The 19,984-nt window shown below is 33.2% G+C and overlaps 1 protein-coding gene across 2 annotated transcripts; it reads left to right on the forward strand.

Moving 5' to 3' along the window:
• Window positions 1-918: 918 nt before the first annotated feature.
• Window positions 919-19,599, forward strand: LOC127874631 (calmodulin-alpha-like). Of its 2 annotated transcripts, none has more exons than XM_052419085.1 (6): window positions 919-1,061; window positions 13,939-13,957; window positions 14,697-14,843; window positions 16,288-16,417; window positions 16,892-17,001; window positions 18,148-19,599. In XM_052419085.1, the coding sequence occupies exons 2-6, from the start codon at window positions 13,939-13,941 to the stop codon at window positions 18,192-18,194; spliced, it is 453 nt and encodes a 150-aa protein (XP_052275045.1). In that variant the 5' UTR covers window positions 919-1,061; the 3' UTR covers window positions 18,195-19,599. The 2 variants fall into 2 exon arrangements, with proteins under 2 accessions (XP_052275045.1, XP_052275046.1); XM_052419086.1 differs by lacking the exon at window positions 919-1,061 and adding an exon at window positions 5,635-5,782.
• Window positions 19,600-19,984: the final 385 nt, after the last annotated feature.

Here is a 19,984-nt window from a genome sequence, read left to right on the forward strand (position 1 = left end):
CATACTTCGGATGGGGTACAAACGTGCCTTAAATGAACGTATTAAGCGTACATCGCAATTGTCCAACAAAGCCACGCATGCTTTTCAGCCCAACAATTGCAATTAAAGCGAACACTGGTTGTTCAAGGTGCCTGTACCACGTGACATTTTCGGCTATGTGTGGGACAATCGGCTGTCAACAAACCATCGCTTCAGGTACGTTTCTGATAATTTCTTCATTAATTCAAAACCATTTAAAAAAAAACAGAGACGAGAGCCCGGTCATTGTCAAAATACACAACTGTGTTAAGTTTGCGCAAAATTAAATGTCCCACACATAGCATTATTGCTTTTTAAGCAAACACTCCATATCAGAAGTATTTGTGCAAACATACAATGTATGTAGTTTCTCTATGAAGAATTACAATGTCCGCCCTATTTTTTAAGCCTTTGACAATATTATAATGAACGTTTTTGTTGATTGAATAACAAATATACCACACATAGCATTACACTTTGTGTGTTTTCAAACACGCGGTTGCACTTTTTGAAAAAAATACTTAATTAATTTTGCACAAACTTAACACAGTTGTGTATTTTGACAATGACCGGGCTCTCGTCTTTGTTTTTTTTTTTTAAATAGTTTTGAATTAATAAAGAAATTATCAGAAACGTACCTGAAGCGATGGTTTGTTGACATCCGATTGTCCCACACATAGCCGAAAAAGTCACGTGGTACAGGCACCTTGTTGTTGTAAATATTGTATTATTAAGTTGCCCTCGCTACTATTTAATCAATATTTTTAATCAATAATTTTCTCACAAAAGCACGAGTCAATAGCTCAATAATTGTCTTTATTAACATCATTAACAATGCGGAACCAACCACATCTGGTTTCGCTGTATCATCTATTATTCGTGACGATCAATGAGAGCGTTTTTAAGAGCGCTGCGGGCGCGATCGATTCCATTTATAGGAGGCTGGCTTGCCATATGCGGTTATTATTTAACGGATCCGATACTGTCTCACTGTTCATCATTTCTCCTGAACGACGGGTGTGTGAAACATAACAGCAGAAAAAGTAAGAGTTTTTTTTTGTTTTTATTAATTGTTCACATATCATTGCCTTTATACTTTAAAATAATAGGGTATATGCTATATGAGATGAGCTACATATGTTGATGATGGTTAAAATGGTTATGAAGAGATTGATCTATATAAACGAATTATTTGATGTGTAATATTTTACTTGTTTAAGTCGCTAGAAATGCGTATATGTTTTGTAAAATTGTTAAAATTCTATGAACTGTGTTGCATATGTATTAAAATGTAATATGTTTAGGGAAAACCATTTGTTAAATAGCAGAATAAATCTACGATATTTCAAACCTAATTCATAAACATACGGTTAGTGCTTTAAATTGCTATCAACTATTTCTATTGATTATGTTGATGAGTGTGAACACTAACAGGTGTCGCGAGTGTCTTTTTAAAACGACACATTTAAAGTTCTACAAAAGACTTAAACGGTTCCTTGACTTAAATGGGTTCTTTACTTTAATTGCAAATTTCTTTATATTATTCTTAGTATTGATATAGTACACATACTAGGCAAACATGCAATGCACACGTAACGCAGTGCATTCAGAAAGTGTTGTTTTGCTACGACATCCGAAGATTTTTTTGTCTTAAACTGATTCCTGTTTTAACAATTGTTGACACTATCAACATGGTTTTTCCTCCTACTTTGATGTTTGTTTATTTTAACGAGTAATGCTTAAAAGACCACAACGTAATGTGAGTGTTCGTTTCGGTTCCAATATACGGAGACCTCTGTCGGTTATTGTATTGTTTCTTCGACTCTTTCTTGCAATCAATGCCTGAGAATGACTTTCCGTAAAGTGTAGTTATATTCCACATTCCTTTGTTTTATTTTTCTGGTTGGAGACATGGTGGTTCTATTTTAAGAATGACATTTCCATAATATATCTATCATAAGAGTGAGTTGTTGTTTTGAAGGGAGAGTCCGTTAAAGAAATAAATTTGATTGCAGCAACACCATGTAACAGTTGGTCTGTTTGCATATCGAAAGTACTGGTAGAAACCGAGCTGTTTACAGCTTCAATTGTATTCCTAATTGAAGTCAATTACGCGTAATTGTCTACTTACAATAAGACGTTTAACCAATATGTTTGTAATATCATACTAACGTGCATGCACGGCGAAAGTGTTACCAGTCAGCAAATGTCAGCAAATGTCACATTCATTACTTAAATACAATGAGCACGACTCGTCAGGTTGGCATTTGTATTAAATAATGTGTATAATACCAACTTAATATGCCAGTGCAAACAAGTTTTACATATATTCATTAATCTCTGCACTTTAAACGTAATATCAAACAAGCTTGAGGAAAACATAAAGTCGTATTTTTTTAAATATTAATCAAGATAAGATTGTCTACTTACTTAACATCCACCAACATCAATCATTTCCACCATCATTGCATCATGAATTCTCCTTAGTTACCAAAATGATAATAAGATACTTGATGAAAATGCTGTGCTACCATTTCGCAACTTAAAATATTAAACATTGTATATAAAGATATGCAATTACTCTTATTATATGCAGTTTATGTTCAATCGTTTGTTACAACCTTCGTAAAGCTATATATACATGTATATTCCTTTTCGTAAAACTATTAAAGCATATTTGTTACATCAATAGAACGTTTTCGTAACACCACGATACCCAATTCGTAACATAAGTATAGCCTTTTCTTAATGAAATTAAAGCCAACGTCTCAGACTAAAGTTCAAGATGCCTAATATTTGACAATGGAGTCCCAAAAGGCAGACAAGCATGAACCGTCTTGGTATTGCTGTCATGCTGAATGAGCGAATATTGACCGTCCCCAAATGAGTCGTGTTCTGAGAAAACTGGGCTGGAACACAGGCTAATCAGGGACAACAATTTCCGCTTTTATGGTATTTTTCGTTTAAAGAAAGTCTCCTCCACACGAAAATCCAGTTAAGGCGAAAAGTGTCGTCCCTGATTAGCCTGTGCGAACTGCACAGGCTAATCTGGGACGACACTTTACGCACATGCTTTAAGCCCAGTTTTCTCAGAACACGACTCAAATGATCAGTGACAAGAAATGTTGTCGATTTCAATTCAGACACAACATGCGATGCTGGTTGGACTTTCATAATTTTCTACCTGTTTCGTGTTATCGTGCTTTTATCGCTGACGATAAACGTGTCGGTAATGCTGTTTCTCTTAAGAAATAGCCCGATGGGGAAAAGCTGGGAACATTAAATGAGTGTGGCAGAGTCTCTCATATGCTGGTGAAATTGTGTGTCTTAAAGGCATAGTAATAATAATACTTGATATATTTTATCGAAGTGAACACAACACAGACAGAAAAGTCTAGTGTTCTGCTAAATTAAATCACCTTTAAAGTAATATTCAATTATATACTCAAGGGAAGCTTCAGTTACATATACATTTGTATAATGATTTAATCTGGGTGATCATACACCAAACCCACATTTAACTAAACATCCTTTTCAAGCAAATTTAATATGTGAGAAAACCTTTTTACTCGCGTAACAAAATCATAGTTGGCTATAGACTTAACGAGTAACTGTGCAAGTGTATTTAACAAAACAAATTCAATACTTCAATTCAAATGATAATTTTTGAGGAGAAATGCGATCAAATCTTAGCATGTAGTACCAAAAAGCTCTGCAGACTTCTCTTGGATTAATTTTTGTATTGATTCACGCGTATTTATCCCTTACATATTAAATGATCGATGTAGGTTAAAAAGGAACTACACAAAACAATGGTTCATAACAGTTGTTTATTTTGCAGATGTTTCGCAGTTATACAGGCGTATAAGAACAACATAACCGTTCTATCGTTATTGATTAACTTGTATTGACTGATCGGTTATTCTCCAGTTTGTATTGGCTCATCTGTTATTCTCCGCTTAGCCCGAGTCTGTGCGCAGACTGGTTTCATTTAATTTATCCCAATAATCACTGTGCGGATTCTGATGTCAGGCAAGCCTGTCTAGCAAATAAAATATTGGCGTTTGTCTAGGCGTAGACGATGAACCGTTTTGGCACGCGATTGGTCGCAGCACAACCGATCAATATCGCGTCTGTCTTTTATAACAAAAACAACTTAAAGCCTCCGAGACTCCTCGTGTTTTATTATTTAGATCACTCAATGCGTCTCCAGCCAGTGACGGTACTCGCTCAATAATAGTAAATAGTTCTCACATTTATGGTCGACAACACAAATATCAAATTACACTTGCAAAACATTTGTTAACTTTTCGATCTTAACGAAAGCTATTGTGATTGTGGGGGCACTTGCTAGACCGACATATATGGACATGGCTAAATAACAATGTATACATCTTTGTTCTTTACGCGATCTTACGAATAAATACAATGCGTGGAAGCGCTTGGTATAGTCCGTATTTTCTCAACTGTTTAAATTTGAATAATTTAAATATGAATAAATATGAATACTACAAATTGGTTATTTATTGGATGTTAAACGTAAACGTTAATTATTCGGCTTTTATCGAACGGTTCTGGATCGAATATCGGAAGGTCTCTGTTAAAGTTTAGTTTGAAATATTGTTCAATGTTTATTTAGTATTATAATTTTTCTTTCAAATACTGTACCTGAATGCTTACCCCACATCATGTTTTGGTAGAGTTAAATGCGCTTAAAAAGGAACCAATACTTCTTGCTTCAACATAAAGAATTCGTTCGATAGGTATTAATATGCTGTTTATTGTGTATTTATAGTTGGCGGTAGTTTAAATAGATATAAGCACAATAAGTTTATATTTAAAGAAAAACAATACCATTTTAATTAACGAACAATCATGATATTATTCGATTACAATGTGTTTCCTATTCGGGTACGAACCTGCGAAGTCTATGTTAGTGTGGCAATCGAGTCGACTATTCGCTTTGTACTGCTACTGTTTTGCTTACATATAATTATTTTCGTGTTGCCTTTTTCTATCCGATACACAAAGTACGTAATTAGAAAATTAATCAAGCCTGTCAATTATACAGACAAACCATTCAATAAATCGTGAAAATATTCACGATTTGACAGATGAAAATAAACGCACTTATTTTAATATACTAATCATTTAATGGTTATACTTATAATAAGTGAACTCATATAAAGTGCATTTAGTCGTTTAAGATTCGCTACAAAGAAACCAAAATAATTCAGTTATATTTCTCCGAATACGAATAAAGGCGCGTTGTTAATAGTTTATTAAGAATATATAAGGGCAAGCTCAAGTACTCCATACGTTCTTAAAACTTTTGTTTAACATCAACTTACAGATTACTGTGAAACAACCACTGAAGTTCAAAAAGTTGTACTTATTTCACAATAATGGCGTTCATTCGTAAAATGGAAATACATTATTTCAGCAGAACGATTTGCCATTTATATCAAATGAAATACAAACATCCAAGAGATCTTTGTTTTACATGCGTATGTCTTCTAAATATATACACGGCCAATAATTCCTTATCTATTTATGTGTCTTGAACAAGGTTTCTTCTTTAACCTTACATGTGTTCTTAATTGGCCAAAACGGCATCACGTTTTCTGCATAATAAAGTTACTGCTCACTGTTGGATACTTTTGGCACTATACGAAATAATTCGGAAGGACAAGTTCTGCGTTTATGTAAATTTTGATTCGGAAAGTATGCTTGCAGCAGAGGATTGGCAACACACACAACGCAGGCAAATATATTTGAGCCGCGTTCTAAGAAAACTGGGCTTAATGCATGTGCGCAAAGTGTCATCCCAGGTTAGCCTGTGCAGTCCACACAGGCTCATCAGGGACGACACTTTCCGCTTTAATGGTATTTTAAGTTTCAAGAATGTCTCTTCTTACCGAAAATCAAGTTTAGGCGGAAAGTGTCATCTCTGATTAGCCTGTGCGGACTGCACAGGCTAATCTGGGATGACACTTTACGCACATGCATTGCGCCCTGTTTTCTCAGAACGCGACTCATATTTGTGTATATTTACGGTCTATTGAGATTAATATTGTATGAGTAATTTTGTTTCATTTAAATAAAGAAAAAGATGAATTGCTGTTATTATGAGATATTAAAAACAAATCGTAAAGCACATAAGTAATTTAATACACATTCAGAGACATTTAAGTCGGCCTTCCAATACATCTTCTTCACTACACGAAAAGAAAAGCAGTTGCGTAAAAAGCACATGGTATAAAATTAGCATTCTTTTCACTAATTAAGTCCCCAGTTTCTGAAAACTATACTTATAAGTCGGGGAAATATATCTTTGTAAACATATGCATTATATGATGTTTAAATAAACGGCAGAATAATCGCAATATGTTATCACTGAATAGTTTATTGCTGCCAAATTGATTCATTGCACACTATAAATCATCACGAATATTGACATTTTTAGGTTACAGTTAGGATGATTATAATGGTAGTATCCTCTGTAAAGGGATCTTTTCACGGTTTGGTAAATTGACAAAATTGAAAAAAGTTGTTTCAGATTCGCAAATTTTCGTTTTAGTTATGATATTTGTGAGGAAACAGTATTACGGAACATTTACCTTAGTCCACTATAGCCATTATATGTATCTTTTGACGATTTGAAAACCTAAAAATTATAAAGCGTTGCAACGCGAAACGATTGAATAATTTGGAGAGTTCTGTTGTTGTTTAAATTTACGAAACTACGAAGATTGCTTATATAAGATATAAAATACTTCACATGTGGATATCCAGCGGAATAGCCGAGCGGGCTAATGCGATTTTACTTCAGACCGGCTATTTTTTTTTTCCTTTTTTAAATTTTATTCTTGATTTTTTACTGAAGCTTTTAAGATCCAATGTTTACATTTATCAAACTTCAAAATATGCCAAAATCTGTGAAAAGGCCCCTTTAAAGGGTAGGTAAAATTAGACATACATCCGGTTTTAGCTACCTAACATGTAACGCAAGATACTACGTTCGACAAACAAGATAAGAAACCAACCTTAAGGATTAAAATAATCTACGGTGTACTATTTTCATTCTCTGGTTTCGTTCGAATCGAATAGAATGTTTCTGGTCTTATATATTTTTATTAATCTAAACACATGAAAAGCTAAAAACAATATACTTTGTTTTATTATGACAATGTGCAACTTGCGTCCCCTATAGCGTTCCATTTAAAACATCAACCTGTTACATTGCCTTTAATTATCAGAGAGTAGTCGCAAATCGATACAGAGAACGTCTAGCACATGACACTCCCCTGGAATGATAGATGAAAAGGCTCCGAATACGACATAAATAAGATGAATGTATCTCTAAAATATAGTGTTTTCCATATCAGCAACAAATAGTTATACAAACAAAGTGAAATATTAAAAATCACGGATGGAAAAAATCAAAATAAAAAAGTGGGTAATGCATAATTAAATACAGACGCTTTTAACTTGAATATTTATTTTGTACATTACTATATTGATTTGATTAGGTCTGAAATCCCGATGCTATTTTTTCCGCGATTTGTAAATATATCGGCTGTATAATACAATTGGAAGTTCTAAAGTATTTCGCGGATTGAAAGAGGACGTTACCTCATATATTCATGATTGAAAGAGGACATTATCTCATATATTCATGATTGTTTTTCTATTTAAAACGTGAATCCAAATTCAAACTGAGAATTTTAAGATAACAACACGGGCGAAGAAGACTTTAATAATATAAAACTGGCAGAGTTATTATTGCATTTTCTTCGGTATGAAAATATGAATATTTAATCTTAAAACATACAATGTACTATTAAGTCAATATCCTTACAATATACATGTAATGCAACACTGATTAAATTTGTAACAGCAAAAATGTGTGTTGTTTGATTGCATCTTATGCTGGCGAGTGTTACAACTAATGTATATTGAGGAGAACTAACGATGCATTGACGCCAAGTGAAAACACCGGGGTATGAAATGAATGACACTTTTAGAAAGCGTTTCATGAACTTTTATAGCCATAAATAGGACTAGAAAATGTGATGTTGTAATTTCAATGGCAGATCAATAATATTATATTAGAACGCAATCCTGGATCGTCTGGGTTTAAATCGCGTTGGGTCATTGGGGATTTCATTTTCATGCTCTGCAATTAATCGTTCCAGTCACGTTGTCTGTCTTTTATTATATGGCGAATAATGGATTTGTTTTGTCGAACTGAGACTTATGCTTAAGAGTGAACCGATGTGTACGAAACGGATAGTTAAAATTATCCCTTCGTAATCTTACACAAATGCAAAGTTTCTTATTTTATGCGATAATCTTTTATGTGTTTTTAAGGGTTTTGATCGTAATTCAGACATATACGTTAACTATTGTATAAAACCTCAGTAACTTATTGTCGGAGCTTAACTGTAACGGTTCCGTTATGTTAACCGTAATATTCCTATGTATCTTGATTAATTCAAGTCGATTGGATTGCTATCCTCTATTAGGGCCGATACTGTTGCTAGACGGTTACATTCAATTAACAATCATACTTGAGCTCAAGGGCCCACACAGCTAACTTGGTCAGTGCGTTAACTGGGTTGATAATTGCCTTTTGGAGAGGAAATTTATCAATCAAATTCACCGTTTTGAGAGACCATCGAATATTTATAGATGCTTCGATATTTGAAAAGGCCTCTTTATCAGACTTTATTTCGTCTCGAACGGAATGTGTCGAGTTATGTCAAGCTCGATGTATTACCTACATTTATCCGGTTGTGTTCGCTCTTAAATCTCTTGTGGTGTGTCTTAAGACCCCTAATTGAGATTAATATTATTGTTTGATATATAAACACATGGCACATTTAATTTGCCGTGTCAATGACGCACTTTTAGTCATAGGCGGATAATATTTGCGGGGTTTTTGTCTTTTGTTTTCTTCTTTCAATTATTGATTAGAATATTCCCTTTTGTCATTCAACGTAATTGCAAGATTATGTCTTTATGTTATATGCTTCATTTAAATCGTGTTGATAAATCATTCCTTGTGGAGCAGTAAACAAAGATTCTCTGATAGATGGATTTTACACAAGAATATTAGTCTCATTTGGTAAAAGTAGACGAAGTATTCGTGGTCATGAAGCGATCATTAGTCTTGGCGTTGACGCTAAACTGTTTTGTCACGACATTAGTCGCAACACAACCGCTCAATACAGCGTCTGGCTTTTATCATACCTTCTTAACAAACTGATCTATAGAAAATTGCGCTAGAGACGTCTCTTCTTTCATAATTCAGATCGCGTTCTTTTGTCTCCCAAAGTATCGATCATAAACTATATAGAAAAAGATATTTAAAAAGCCGATGAGAAACCAACTTACTAAATAATTCGATGAGTGCTTTGCTTTTATGCTTAATTTGAAGATATATGGTAAAGTCAACATTTTTGACATCATCACGATTAAAATTAAATATGGTGAAGCTTGAAACAAATCGATATATATTATTCCATTTGAAAGTGTCAGTTGCTCCCATAGCAACAAAGTAACAAAGGAAATTTATATCGGCTTATGGTATATCAATAATGCACGAACTCGTGTCAAGTCGTTTACAAAAGCGACGCGGACTATTCAGTCATGTTTTCAATGTTTAGGAGTAATGTTACGCTGTCAAATCAATAATTAACAAACAATACACAAACGTCTCAATAGCTCCGCGGGAAAGGTCAGTTATTAAAAAAAAAAAGCGACAAATGAACGAATACAGCTTTGTTTTCCTGAAGTTAAAGGATTAATAGCACTCATAAATATCTTGATGTTTTTATAGAGATTTTATCGAAAATGTATACACACCTGTGCTTTTAAAATTTACACAATTATATTGTAATTTTAATCAACTGTGCGCAAAAGATATTGCTTGAAATTAAATTTTGTGTTGCCTTCGCTAATATGTTTTTAAATAAGCGCAATTTTGATGGGCATTGCATGATCCAGCTGCATAATTATCTCACTTAATCTAGGTCTATGTCAGCTGAGCCTAAACGATTATTTTTACTAATATAATTGAATTGGGTAAACTATACATCCGTTGAACAAGATTTATAGATGTAAGTTTCAAAACACGTACAATGTGTGTTCCGCGATTTCGTTTGACAGAAAAATACAAGCTATTCTATATAAGAATGACAAACAGATAATGGCACGGTCGACGTAGTCTACAGTGCAGCTAAAGGACTAAGTGTAATAAATATATACTTAAAAATGCAACCTAATATTATGAAAACCAAATTGTCATCTTGCACGAACAGCTGAAATTCGAATAATAACGTCTAGATACAATTCGAACTTTGATTTCTCATTTTAATCAATCTGGACTTATTGCCCGATGGAATTCCATAACTCTGTCCTGACACATTCATGTGCCACTCAAGTCGGCCAATAAAGCAGCCCGTACTTTTGCAAACGTCCCGGAAATCAATATGCCATTTGATCTGTTTGTGATTGTTGGTAGTAAGTGCTGTGGTTTTATTAATAAATAAACAATGGGTGATAAAGCAATATGATAATGGTTTGCATTAAGTAGTAGTTTGCATGACTAACATCAAGTCAAGTCAAGTCAAGTAATATTTATTTATAAAGTCGGGTATATAAACATATAAACACAAGCTCTGAAGAGCTTTTAAAGGGGCCTTTTCACATATTTTTGCATATTTTGAAGTTTGTTATTAAATGCTTTATATTGATAAATGTAAACAATTATATAAGAATATAAGAATAAAATTAAAAAAAGGAAAAAAAAAGTTGCCGGTACCAGGGCTCGAACCAATGACCCCCGGAGTCCTGGAGTAAGTCTGAAGTAAAAACGCATTAGCCCTCGCAGCTATTCCGCCGGGCATACACAAATTAAGTATTTTATACCTTATATAAGCAATCTTCGTAGTTTCGTAAATTCAAACGACAACAACAAAACTCCAAATTATTCAATCGTTTCGCGTTGCAACGCTTTATAATTTTTAGGTTTTCAAATCGTCAAAGATACATATAATGGCTATATTAGACCATGGTTAATGTTCAGTATTACTGTTTCCTCACAAATATCATAACTAAAACGAAAATTTGCGAATCTGAAACAACTTTTTTCAATTTTGTCAATTTACCAAACCGTGAAAAGATACCTTTAAAACCGACTTATAAACTCAACATTTACGTGATAACACAATAGCACATATAATATACAACTACCCACGTAAGACATATTATTAAAAAAAGTTAAGACTGTTTGACATGACAAAATGAACAATACATGGCAACACAACATTGGATAACAAAATCGATTATTTATCAAACCAGTCAGTCAATTAATTATTTAGATAATTAGACAAACAAAACAATCAACCGAGCAATCTGCTAAAATTGAACCTGCTCAAGCATAGATGTCTGTAGATACAGATTTTGAAACAGCATAGTTATTTTATAGCATTAAATAGTAATAAAATAATCTGACTAGAATCATTAATCATGAATATTTACATAGGTTTAGCACAATAAGGTTTAATACCACGAATTTCAGTGTGTATTCTATAATATGAATAAGCATTTGGACACATAGTATTGTATCATCCTCTGGAGAAGGAGGAGGCTAAAGTATAACAAGTTACATACATGCATATCACGTTATAGCATAAGTTTGAAAGAACTTGGTAAGAAATAAATTAAAATAAATAAAACAGAATATAGAACTTAACTTAAAACGTGTGGAGTATCTGCTGATCTTGGCCATGAAGGCCTAACGGTGGTCAAATAAGACGCTGAAGATTGAAATAACCATAAAGTGTGATCAATAAAGAGATTTTAAAACATTTATCCCCCCAAAACGGACATGGGAATCAAAGTTAATCTAGTATGCATTCAAGTCATTAATATTGCTGCTTGTTGTTTTACTTTACTCAACGACCCTTGATATAGACCAGATTGTTTGATTACTTGAAGCAAAACTGAATTGTAATGTAGTGTTTTAATATGTATTTCGAGGTAAAAATTACAACGTTACATAGATCTCTATCAAATCGCAAAGAAGGCTTCACTATTGTGTCAGCTTATTTCGTTAACTCGAGCTATTCTATATATGAGAGGTGATATTGGGGAACTTTAAATTTAATTTCGAATGAAGCGTTAAGATTTTGTTGTCGTTGTAAACGAACACTGGTGTTAATGTGGTCATTTATACAACATTTTCTGCTGCGTTGCTTATATGAAATATGCCTTTAGGAAGGTTATGGTAAAAACGACCATCCATGGTTGGAAATGGCAGCAAGAACCATGTTGCCAATAAATTCGAAGATGAAGACGTGTTTACTACTAGTTATCATTATATTTCCCAAGTAGTTCACAACAAAATACAAGTTAAATATCATATTTTTAATTGGTCAACGCAATACAAGTTGCAGTTTTATTCTGAAAGATGAATGTGTAAGTGTATATATTTGTTTGGGTTTTACTTTTCAAACTATTACAATACATAGCTCTCTTTGAATTTACAAATATCTGGATCAAAACGATGTCTTGTTTTCAATGAGCTCGGTTATTGAGAGGGTAAGTGAATCGCATGGTCGATAAGCTGGAAAATCGGTATAAAGTGAATTTTTCTGTAGCCGTATAGAGTAAAGTAGGATTGCAACGGTTATAGAGGGCTATCGAGCCACTTGCGTTAAATAATTAATGATCTTGGCTTGTTATCTGATAAGTTAATGGATACGTAAGAGTGATATTCATATAGAACATAATAGACTCTGAGTGATTCACTTTACCATTAGTTCGTCTATAGTGCCCCAGCTATTGTATCGGTGACGTTAAACGCTTTTGTGCTTAGTGATGATATTGTTTTGTTGCAGTGATGCATCATATTGTTTATGTCTCAGTAGAAATGTTCGATTATGTAATATAATTATGTAAAAGCTACTTCATTTCATGGAACCAATTTTTAACACTATATTTACTATCGGTGATTTGCTTTAAACAAATATTGTGTTATCTTTACCATTTTATTTTTGTTTTTATTGACCTAAAATGGCATTTTAAGAAAAAAGAAATATGTGAGCCATTTAATATAAATTTGCTATTGATATAAAAATTTATGTGAGGAATGTACACAATGTCTCATGTCTATACCTGACGAATGAAAGGTGGTTGTTGCAAAACAAAGTTAAAACATATTCCAAATATTGCAATTGTTTGTAATATTATAATGATAATGTACATTTGTTATTGTCATACCCTCGTCGATATTTCTATGGTTTAATGTATTCATTCACTTGAACATATCCTCTTCTTTTCCATTTAATTCAAGTACGTACATTTAATAAAGTTTATATAACCGAGTAATTGTATGTTTAACACACTCTGAAAGGCCTATCTAGTTTATGGTTGAGGCAAATTTTGAAATATGAGTGCATGTGTACCAAGTCGTTACAAGACAACGTGTTTATGTGTTTTTTCCAAGGTCGTCAAATAATATCACTTGGACATTTCTCGGTAGTTCTTGCCTGCAATTGTCTTAATGCATTTACTAGAATATATAGGATCTTTACGGCTTTAATCGCAAACTCTGAAACATATATAAGACATACCATTTACATGTTATTTTATTTTAAATCAACTTTTTACTCTCAAACGATTTGTCAAACGAGTCTGATCCTTTATTCAAGTTTATTGTTAGATATATGTGAAGCTTTTATGAGTTGAGTGATTGAACATTGAGATTTTCAATATTTTTCAAGTTTATATTGATGCAATAGGACCCATTTCCAGTATTTTTATTGAATGTGTTTAATGTATTCTTATAAGTAATATTATGATCATAAGAAGTCGTATTATAATATCTATTGTCTGTTTGTTTTGTTACAGATGGCAAGTGAAGATCAACGTAAGTGTTTTAATATTTATTTATATTAAAATGTATAGTTATTTAAATATTTTTTAATGGCATACTCCTTGACTATAATCTTTCCTTTGTGTATGCTTATTGCGTTAAGAGTAACTAATATGCGCTAATGAAAGACGTTGCTTCCTCACGTCTTATTCTTATAAAACGTTTTGGTTTGCATGCGTATTGTAATTGCATTTGAAAAGATACACCATCATTTTAAGAGTAAATGGTTAATAATGCGAATGCTAACCTGAAATCTTCCACTTGTGTCATAACCTTTGACTGATTGGGCAATCGAGTCCACATAAATTATTTCCTTTATAGCTGATTCCTCTTAACTTTACAATACCAAAATCATGCCTATAAAAATGGGCTTCTTTAGAATTATTCATAGCGCATTAAATTTAGAAAATGTTAATTATCTTTATTAAATCTATAGGCTTCAACGTCAACTGCTTTTCGTAATATACATGCATTTTTCGTACGCAAAAATGTGAAAAGGAAACTAATAGATTGTCTGTTTATCGTTCCGTACAACGTTATGAAAATGTAACACCTTTAATAGTCCGGAATAAGCATTCCGGAATGCTTTATAATATTCGCCGAATGCGGTGTTACCTTTTGCGTAGCATACACATTCTAAGTTGTTATTATACTCAATCATGTGCGATTGTATTGTATGAAATAACAAACATTGTTATTGTAAACGATGAAACTCATAACCAATATACTACAGTGATCACCGAGTACTTCATGATGTTCGACAGCAACGGAAATAGTACAATCGAGGCGAAGGAACTCAAGACTTTGCTGAAGGTCGTGTACAAGCAGAACCCGGATGACGCCATGGTCCAACAGTTTCTGCAAGACTTCGACGCTGACGGTAAGTTTGATGATTCTTTAAGTTAGATTGGCGTTTTTGTGATAATTGGCGTTTTCTTGCATTCATTTGTGGTCTCAAATAAGCATATTGATATATTCTATTCTTTTAATGTAACCTCCGAAAGTTGCAAATAAGTTTCCCTGGTGTGTATTAACAAACTAGTAATTAATTTGCAATGAAATCAAATTAATGATCTCTTGCATTGCTTTTTTCAACTTTAACTTGTGATGCTATCGGTTTGAAATTTATTTTAGATTGTGCGTATTGTTACCATGTGTTGATATTTTTGAAAAGGCTGATTGAAACCCCGAATCTTGAAATCATATTACATTTTTGATGGTGTTGTTTTTTCTATTGTGTAGTGAATAGATCACTTGCCCCAAGTTAAAGATTCTTTTGCTTAACGAACTTCTCGCACAAGAATGTCTCCGGACGTTTGTTTCCTTTCCCTATGGCATCAAAGAAAACGAGCCTTATGCTGGTCGTTCAAATGTGCTTGAATAGGAACTTATCTACGATTGGTGTTTTTCACATTACAAACTAAGGCGGCTTTAAAGCCATATACAACCTCGAACATATATCTATGACATAAAATGGTTTCGTTATATTTGTATTGACTAAATTATTTTGCGTGTGGTGCAATAAATGTTCTTTTTTTATTTCTTCAAAATGGATGCACGATAATTTGTTATAATCACCGAACCAGACTTTATGTTAGCTAGAAGTGAACAAAAAATCGATTTTACCTTCTCTTTGACAGGTGTTTGCCGTGAAACAAATATGGCAACATTTGCTACACATGTTATTAAATTTGCAACAGCTTAATCAGTCCGTCAATATGGTTTCTCGCTTGATTGCAGAATTATTGCAAAATCGTTATTTGATCAATATTAGCAAACGTGCTTCTTACTATGACATTGAACAAAACGCACCATATGATGATGATGTAAGGATGAAAGCTGATATCCTGTAGTGCTGCGACTACATGTATATAATGGAACGCAATAGCAGCAGGCGTTAAATGATAATTTAGTGTTGTAATGTTTAATTTGATTTTTTTCTTAGCTATCAATTTGTAAAAAGTATACTTGACGGATTGGTGTGATACACGTTTTCAATCCTTAAATTTTGCTTTACATAAATCCCTCAAAGATGTATGTATTAGTAAATGATTTTTTAAATGCTTTTTTTTACCAAAAATGCCATCACATTTGTTTGCTCATTGATATTTCTTTAAATTTGAACGGTACCGATACACAAAAAAACAACAGTTTATGAAATTAAAAACATTGTAAACAACATTTCTGTAAGTTTGTTCTTAAAGTATTAAAATCCTTTCCACTTTATTTTTGTTCGTTCAAATATTCATACATATACAAATTACGTGACGTTCGAAATCAGTGTCACCGTGAACATGGTTAAGATACTTTCATGCACGTTCCAGAAAGCGGGACGATTGATCTCGAGGAGTTCAAGAAGATGTACCGTGCCATGCCCATTAAGCCAGAGGGTGAGAGCCTAAAGGATCTCTTCACCTTGTACGACAAAGATGGCAACAAAGATCTTAGCCTTGAGTGAGCTTTTTACGTTTGTATATCTTGTATGGTGACTGTTTTCTGGCCGTGTCGCTCTGTTTTGTTTGCGGGTTTATACAGAACCCACACAACAACACACCAGAATAAGCCATAATTTACCAGAACATATCATGTTTATGACCATCATTGAAGCGCGCAAAATATACAGCATGCCAATCTTAAGAACGACACATGCGCTCTACACGCTTGAACGATGTGACAGAAATCAGTCACCATAACGGTGTCCAATATTAGCACAAAACTTTGTTGGCGTTTCAGTTATTTAACATGGCAAAAGTCATCATAAAAATGCCTGCTTTTAATTGTTATCAACATAAGGTATTTGCATATTATAAAACATATCTCAACTATACAGTTTATTTAAAGGTTTAATTAAAAATAATGAAAAAATAACCGAATGCAAAATGTTGTCTCGTCTGCCAATGACATATATAAATTCAATTTGATAACCAGAGAGGTAAAGTCGTTCTTACGTGACCTTGGAGACAACTCGTCCGATGACCTGGTCCGGAAGTTGATGGACGAGGTTGACGTAGATAGGGACGGCCGGGTGGACTTTAGAGGTAATTATACCCATGTATTTATAAACGGTAATCAACGTTTAAACAACCTTGTGACTCGTTCTAAGGTATTTAGAACTTTGTATATTTTGTATTATTTAGAGTATCAATCATATTCTCCTATTCTGGCATTATTTACCTTCGATGACTCAATTAAGGGTATTTTAACCTCTACCGATGAAACATGTTTGAATTATCTGGACCCTGAAACACGCTTTTCCTCAGCTGGTTTGATAAAACTTTGCATGAAGTTATAAGTCTAAATTGGGAATATTCCGTCATTTCAGAATGTTTGTCCGATAAAAAAAACCTGGATAATACGATAACTGAAACAGAACTTAATCAAAGAAGATCCAGTCTGACAGTTGATAGAAGATCATATGGGAATTAATCACGTCTCATTTTTTTGTCCTTCAAAAAATGTGGTTTCTATAGTTACATGAACAATTGAAGACTAGAATGCGTACGATGCGACATCTTAAAATAGAAATAACAATAGGTTGGCGAATCTGCGTTTTAGGTTAGAGGATCATATAAACGAAATGAAACCGATTGCCTTTTTCTGTCGCCCAATGTGATTGCTTTGGTTACAGAAATGTGTTAACACTAAAATCTATTTCTTGCGAGGACTTCTTAAGCTAAACCTTACAGCTTTGACCCGGTATAAGTCAGCTGATTTGTCTGCGACAAAACTCTTGTAAAAATAATGATTGTTGTAATAAGAGTAAGTTTTTTAAGTAGATTTTATAAGGCTCAGATGCTAAATAATATATATATATAACATTTTCTTGCGTTTTATTTACAAAATGTATAGTTTTTATTATCATTTACTCTCATATTCATCCGATCTCTACATGTAACGTCTGGCTACTTAACATGTCCGATTTATATACTTCTTCGGATATTCACTGAATTGGAAGGAAATCTGGCATTCGCAACGATAAAATTCCCAATATGTTACGCCATACAGATTAATCAATCGCTTGGTGTAACAAACTTTTTTAAATAGCATTTATTTTTTAAACAAACGATTTATAACGAAAAACACATGGCGCCAGATGTATTAGAAATATGTATATATATAATTGAAGTGTTTTGCCTGTTTTTGAAGTCTGGAATAAAGACATTTGTGTTTTTTTTTAATTTCAGAGTTCTGTATCATGTACGGAAGGACTGTCTACGGCGATGCGTACTGAGGAACACACGTCTTCTGCTATGCTCAAGCAATATTTTCCATTATATAGACTTCTCATTGTGTATGTTTCTATTTGTATTTTGGTTTGCTAAGCTAATACGTCTAAGTGTGTGATTAAACATCTTTTAACAAAGAAATAGAATAATTGAGACTTGTTATGTGCACAACGCATATATAATTAAATCCGACAGAGTAATATGCTATGTTTAAATGATTATCTTCTACAAGCATTCATATTCAAGTCAGCTCTATTCATAATGAGATCATGAACGTGAATGTATAACATCTATTCATCTTACCGTCGAGATTACATTCCAAATCATAATAAAACTAGCGAATTGTGCATCTGAACGAGTTGCTATTTACAACCTATGTTAGGAATTATGAAAATGTGAGTTGTGTGCATACCTGTTTTTGCAAATCAATAGCGAATAAGGTTTATATGTTTACTCATAGGCTCAGAATTTACAACCTTACCAAAAGATCTTTATAATGTTTTACTTGTACATTTATCGGCAGTTGCGATTATGTAAACATCGCCCCAATATATATTTTTACTTTGTATTTGTAATTGTATTCCAACATTTATGGGGCACCAGATTAATCGATAAGCTTCAATGCTAAGTCACAATTTTCTTTTATTGGTAATTTTGTTAACACATTGCTACTTCATACATTGAACATAGTTGCAAGGCCTAAAGTTTATATCCGTTAGAAATATAAGGTGTTTTGTGCCTCATCGAAATACTGACAAACGAAACGAACTGTGAACATAGTTTTTATATATTTAGCAAGTATCGGTGGACATTTATATGACTGTAGCATGTAAACGTATTACTCATTTAGCGTTTATACTTTGTATTATTTTATTTAAGAAACATAAAAAACTATATTGTTTTTTGTATTGGCACCGTATATACGTTGGTATTCTTCGGAAACGCGTTTTCTTTTTTGATAACTTTTTGTGAGGCGAAAATACTGTTATCCGGGAAAATGAAAGTTATGTTTTTAACAGATGTTTTACATTTTATCATCTTACATGCGTTTAATGAATTAATTATAAATTCGTGTTTTTGATAAAACATTTTCCTATGTACACGTTATAAAATACAATTGATGCTTTTGCAACATGTTGAGTATAATATATAATGTTTTCACGCGGCTTTTATCTCTTCAGGTTTCATGACCCAATTTTCGTAGTAAAAATTTGTTTAACAATTGTTGCCCCATATTTTCTCGCTTTAGGATAATTATGCACCAAATTGGATGGCATATCCAGGGTTTTCACACACACACAAAATCGCACCAAATTTGACTCACGCTATTTTCGAAGAACACCGACGATGTAAGACTTATTTGCTTTTCTTAGAATTCTAAATGTACGAAATAAATAGTAGAATCAAGAACGTCTTAGATTCAGTGGATTATCCCCGACGAATGACTGTTTTAAGGAACAATTCCACTGGGATGCACTCAGCTGCTGCCTTCTTTTAGGCGGAGACATATATTGTTAGTTAAACGTCTTCTTACTTATCCAGTATATATTTACAACCCTGTATCACGCCATTAGGCAATTGAAGGCACCATGTAACGAATCGATATTACCGAGTACGATTCTTTCTTTAGCCTCAACGTAATAACATACGAAAATATAATCTTTACTCAATTTTATGAAGCTCCTCGTCTGTTTTGATATGCTGTGTGTTTCTGATGGCAAAACACACAGAATACCACAAACAAAAACACAGCATACTATGCAAAGCACACAGTATACATTAATCAGCACATATC

Source organism: Dreissena polymorpha, chromosome 3 (genome assembly GCF_020536995.1).
Source record: "Dreissena polymorpha isolate Duluth1 chromosome 3, UMN_Dpol_1.0, whole genome shotgun sequence".
NCBI lineage: Eukaryota > Metazoa > Mollusca > Bivalvia > Myida > Dreissenidae > Dreissena > Dreissena polymorpha.

Bases quoted from the DNA above. Each gene is read 5' to 3' on its own strand.
- LOC127874631 (XM_052419085.1), top strand. The intron at 14,844-16,287 runs GTAAGTTTGATG...TGCACGTTCCAG, and splicing joins GCAAGACTTCGACGCTGACG to AAAGCGGGACGATTGATCTC. The intron at 17,002-18,147 runs GTAATTATACCC...TTTTAATTTCAG, and splicing joins CGGCCGGGTGGACTTTAGAG to AGTTCTGTATCATGTACGGA.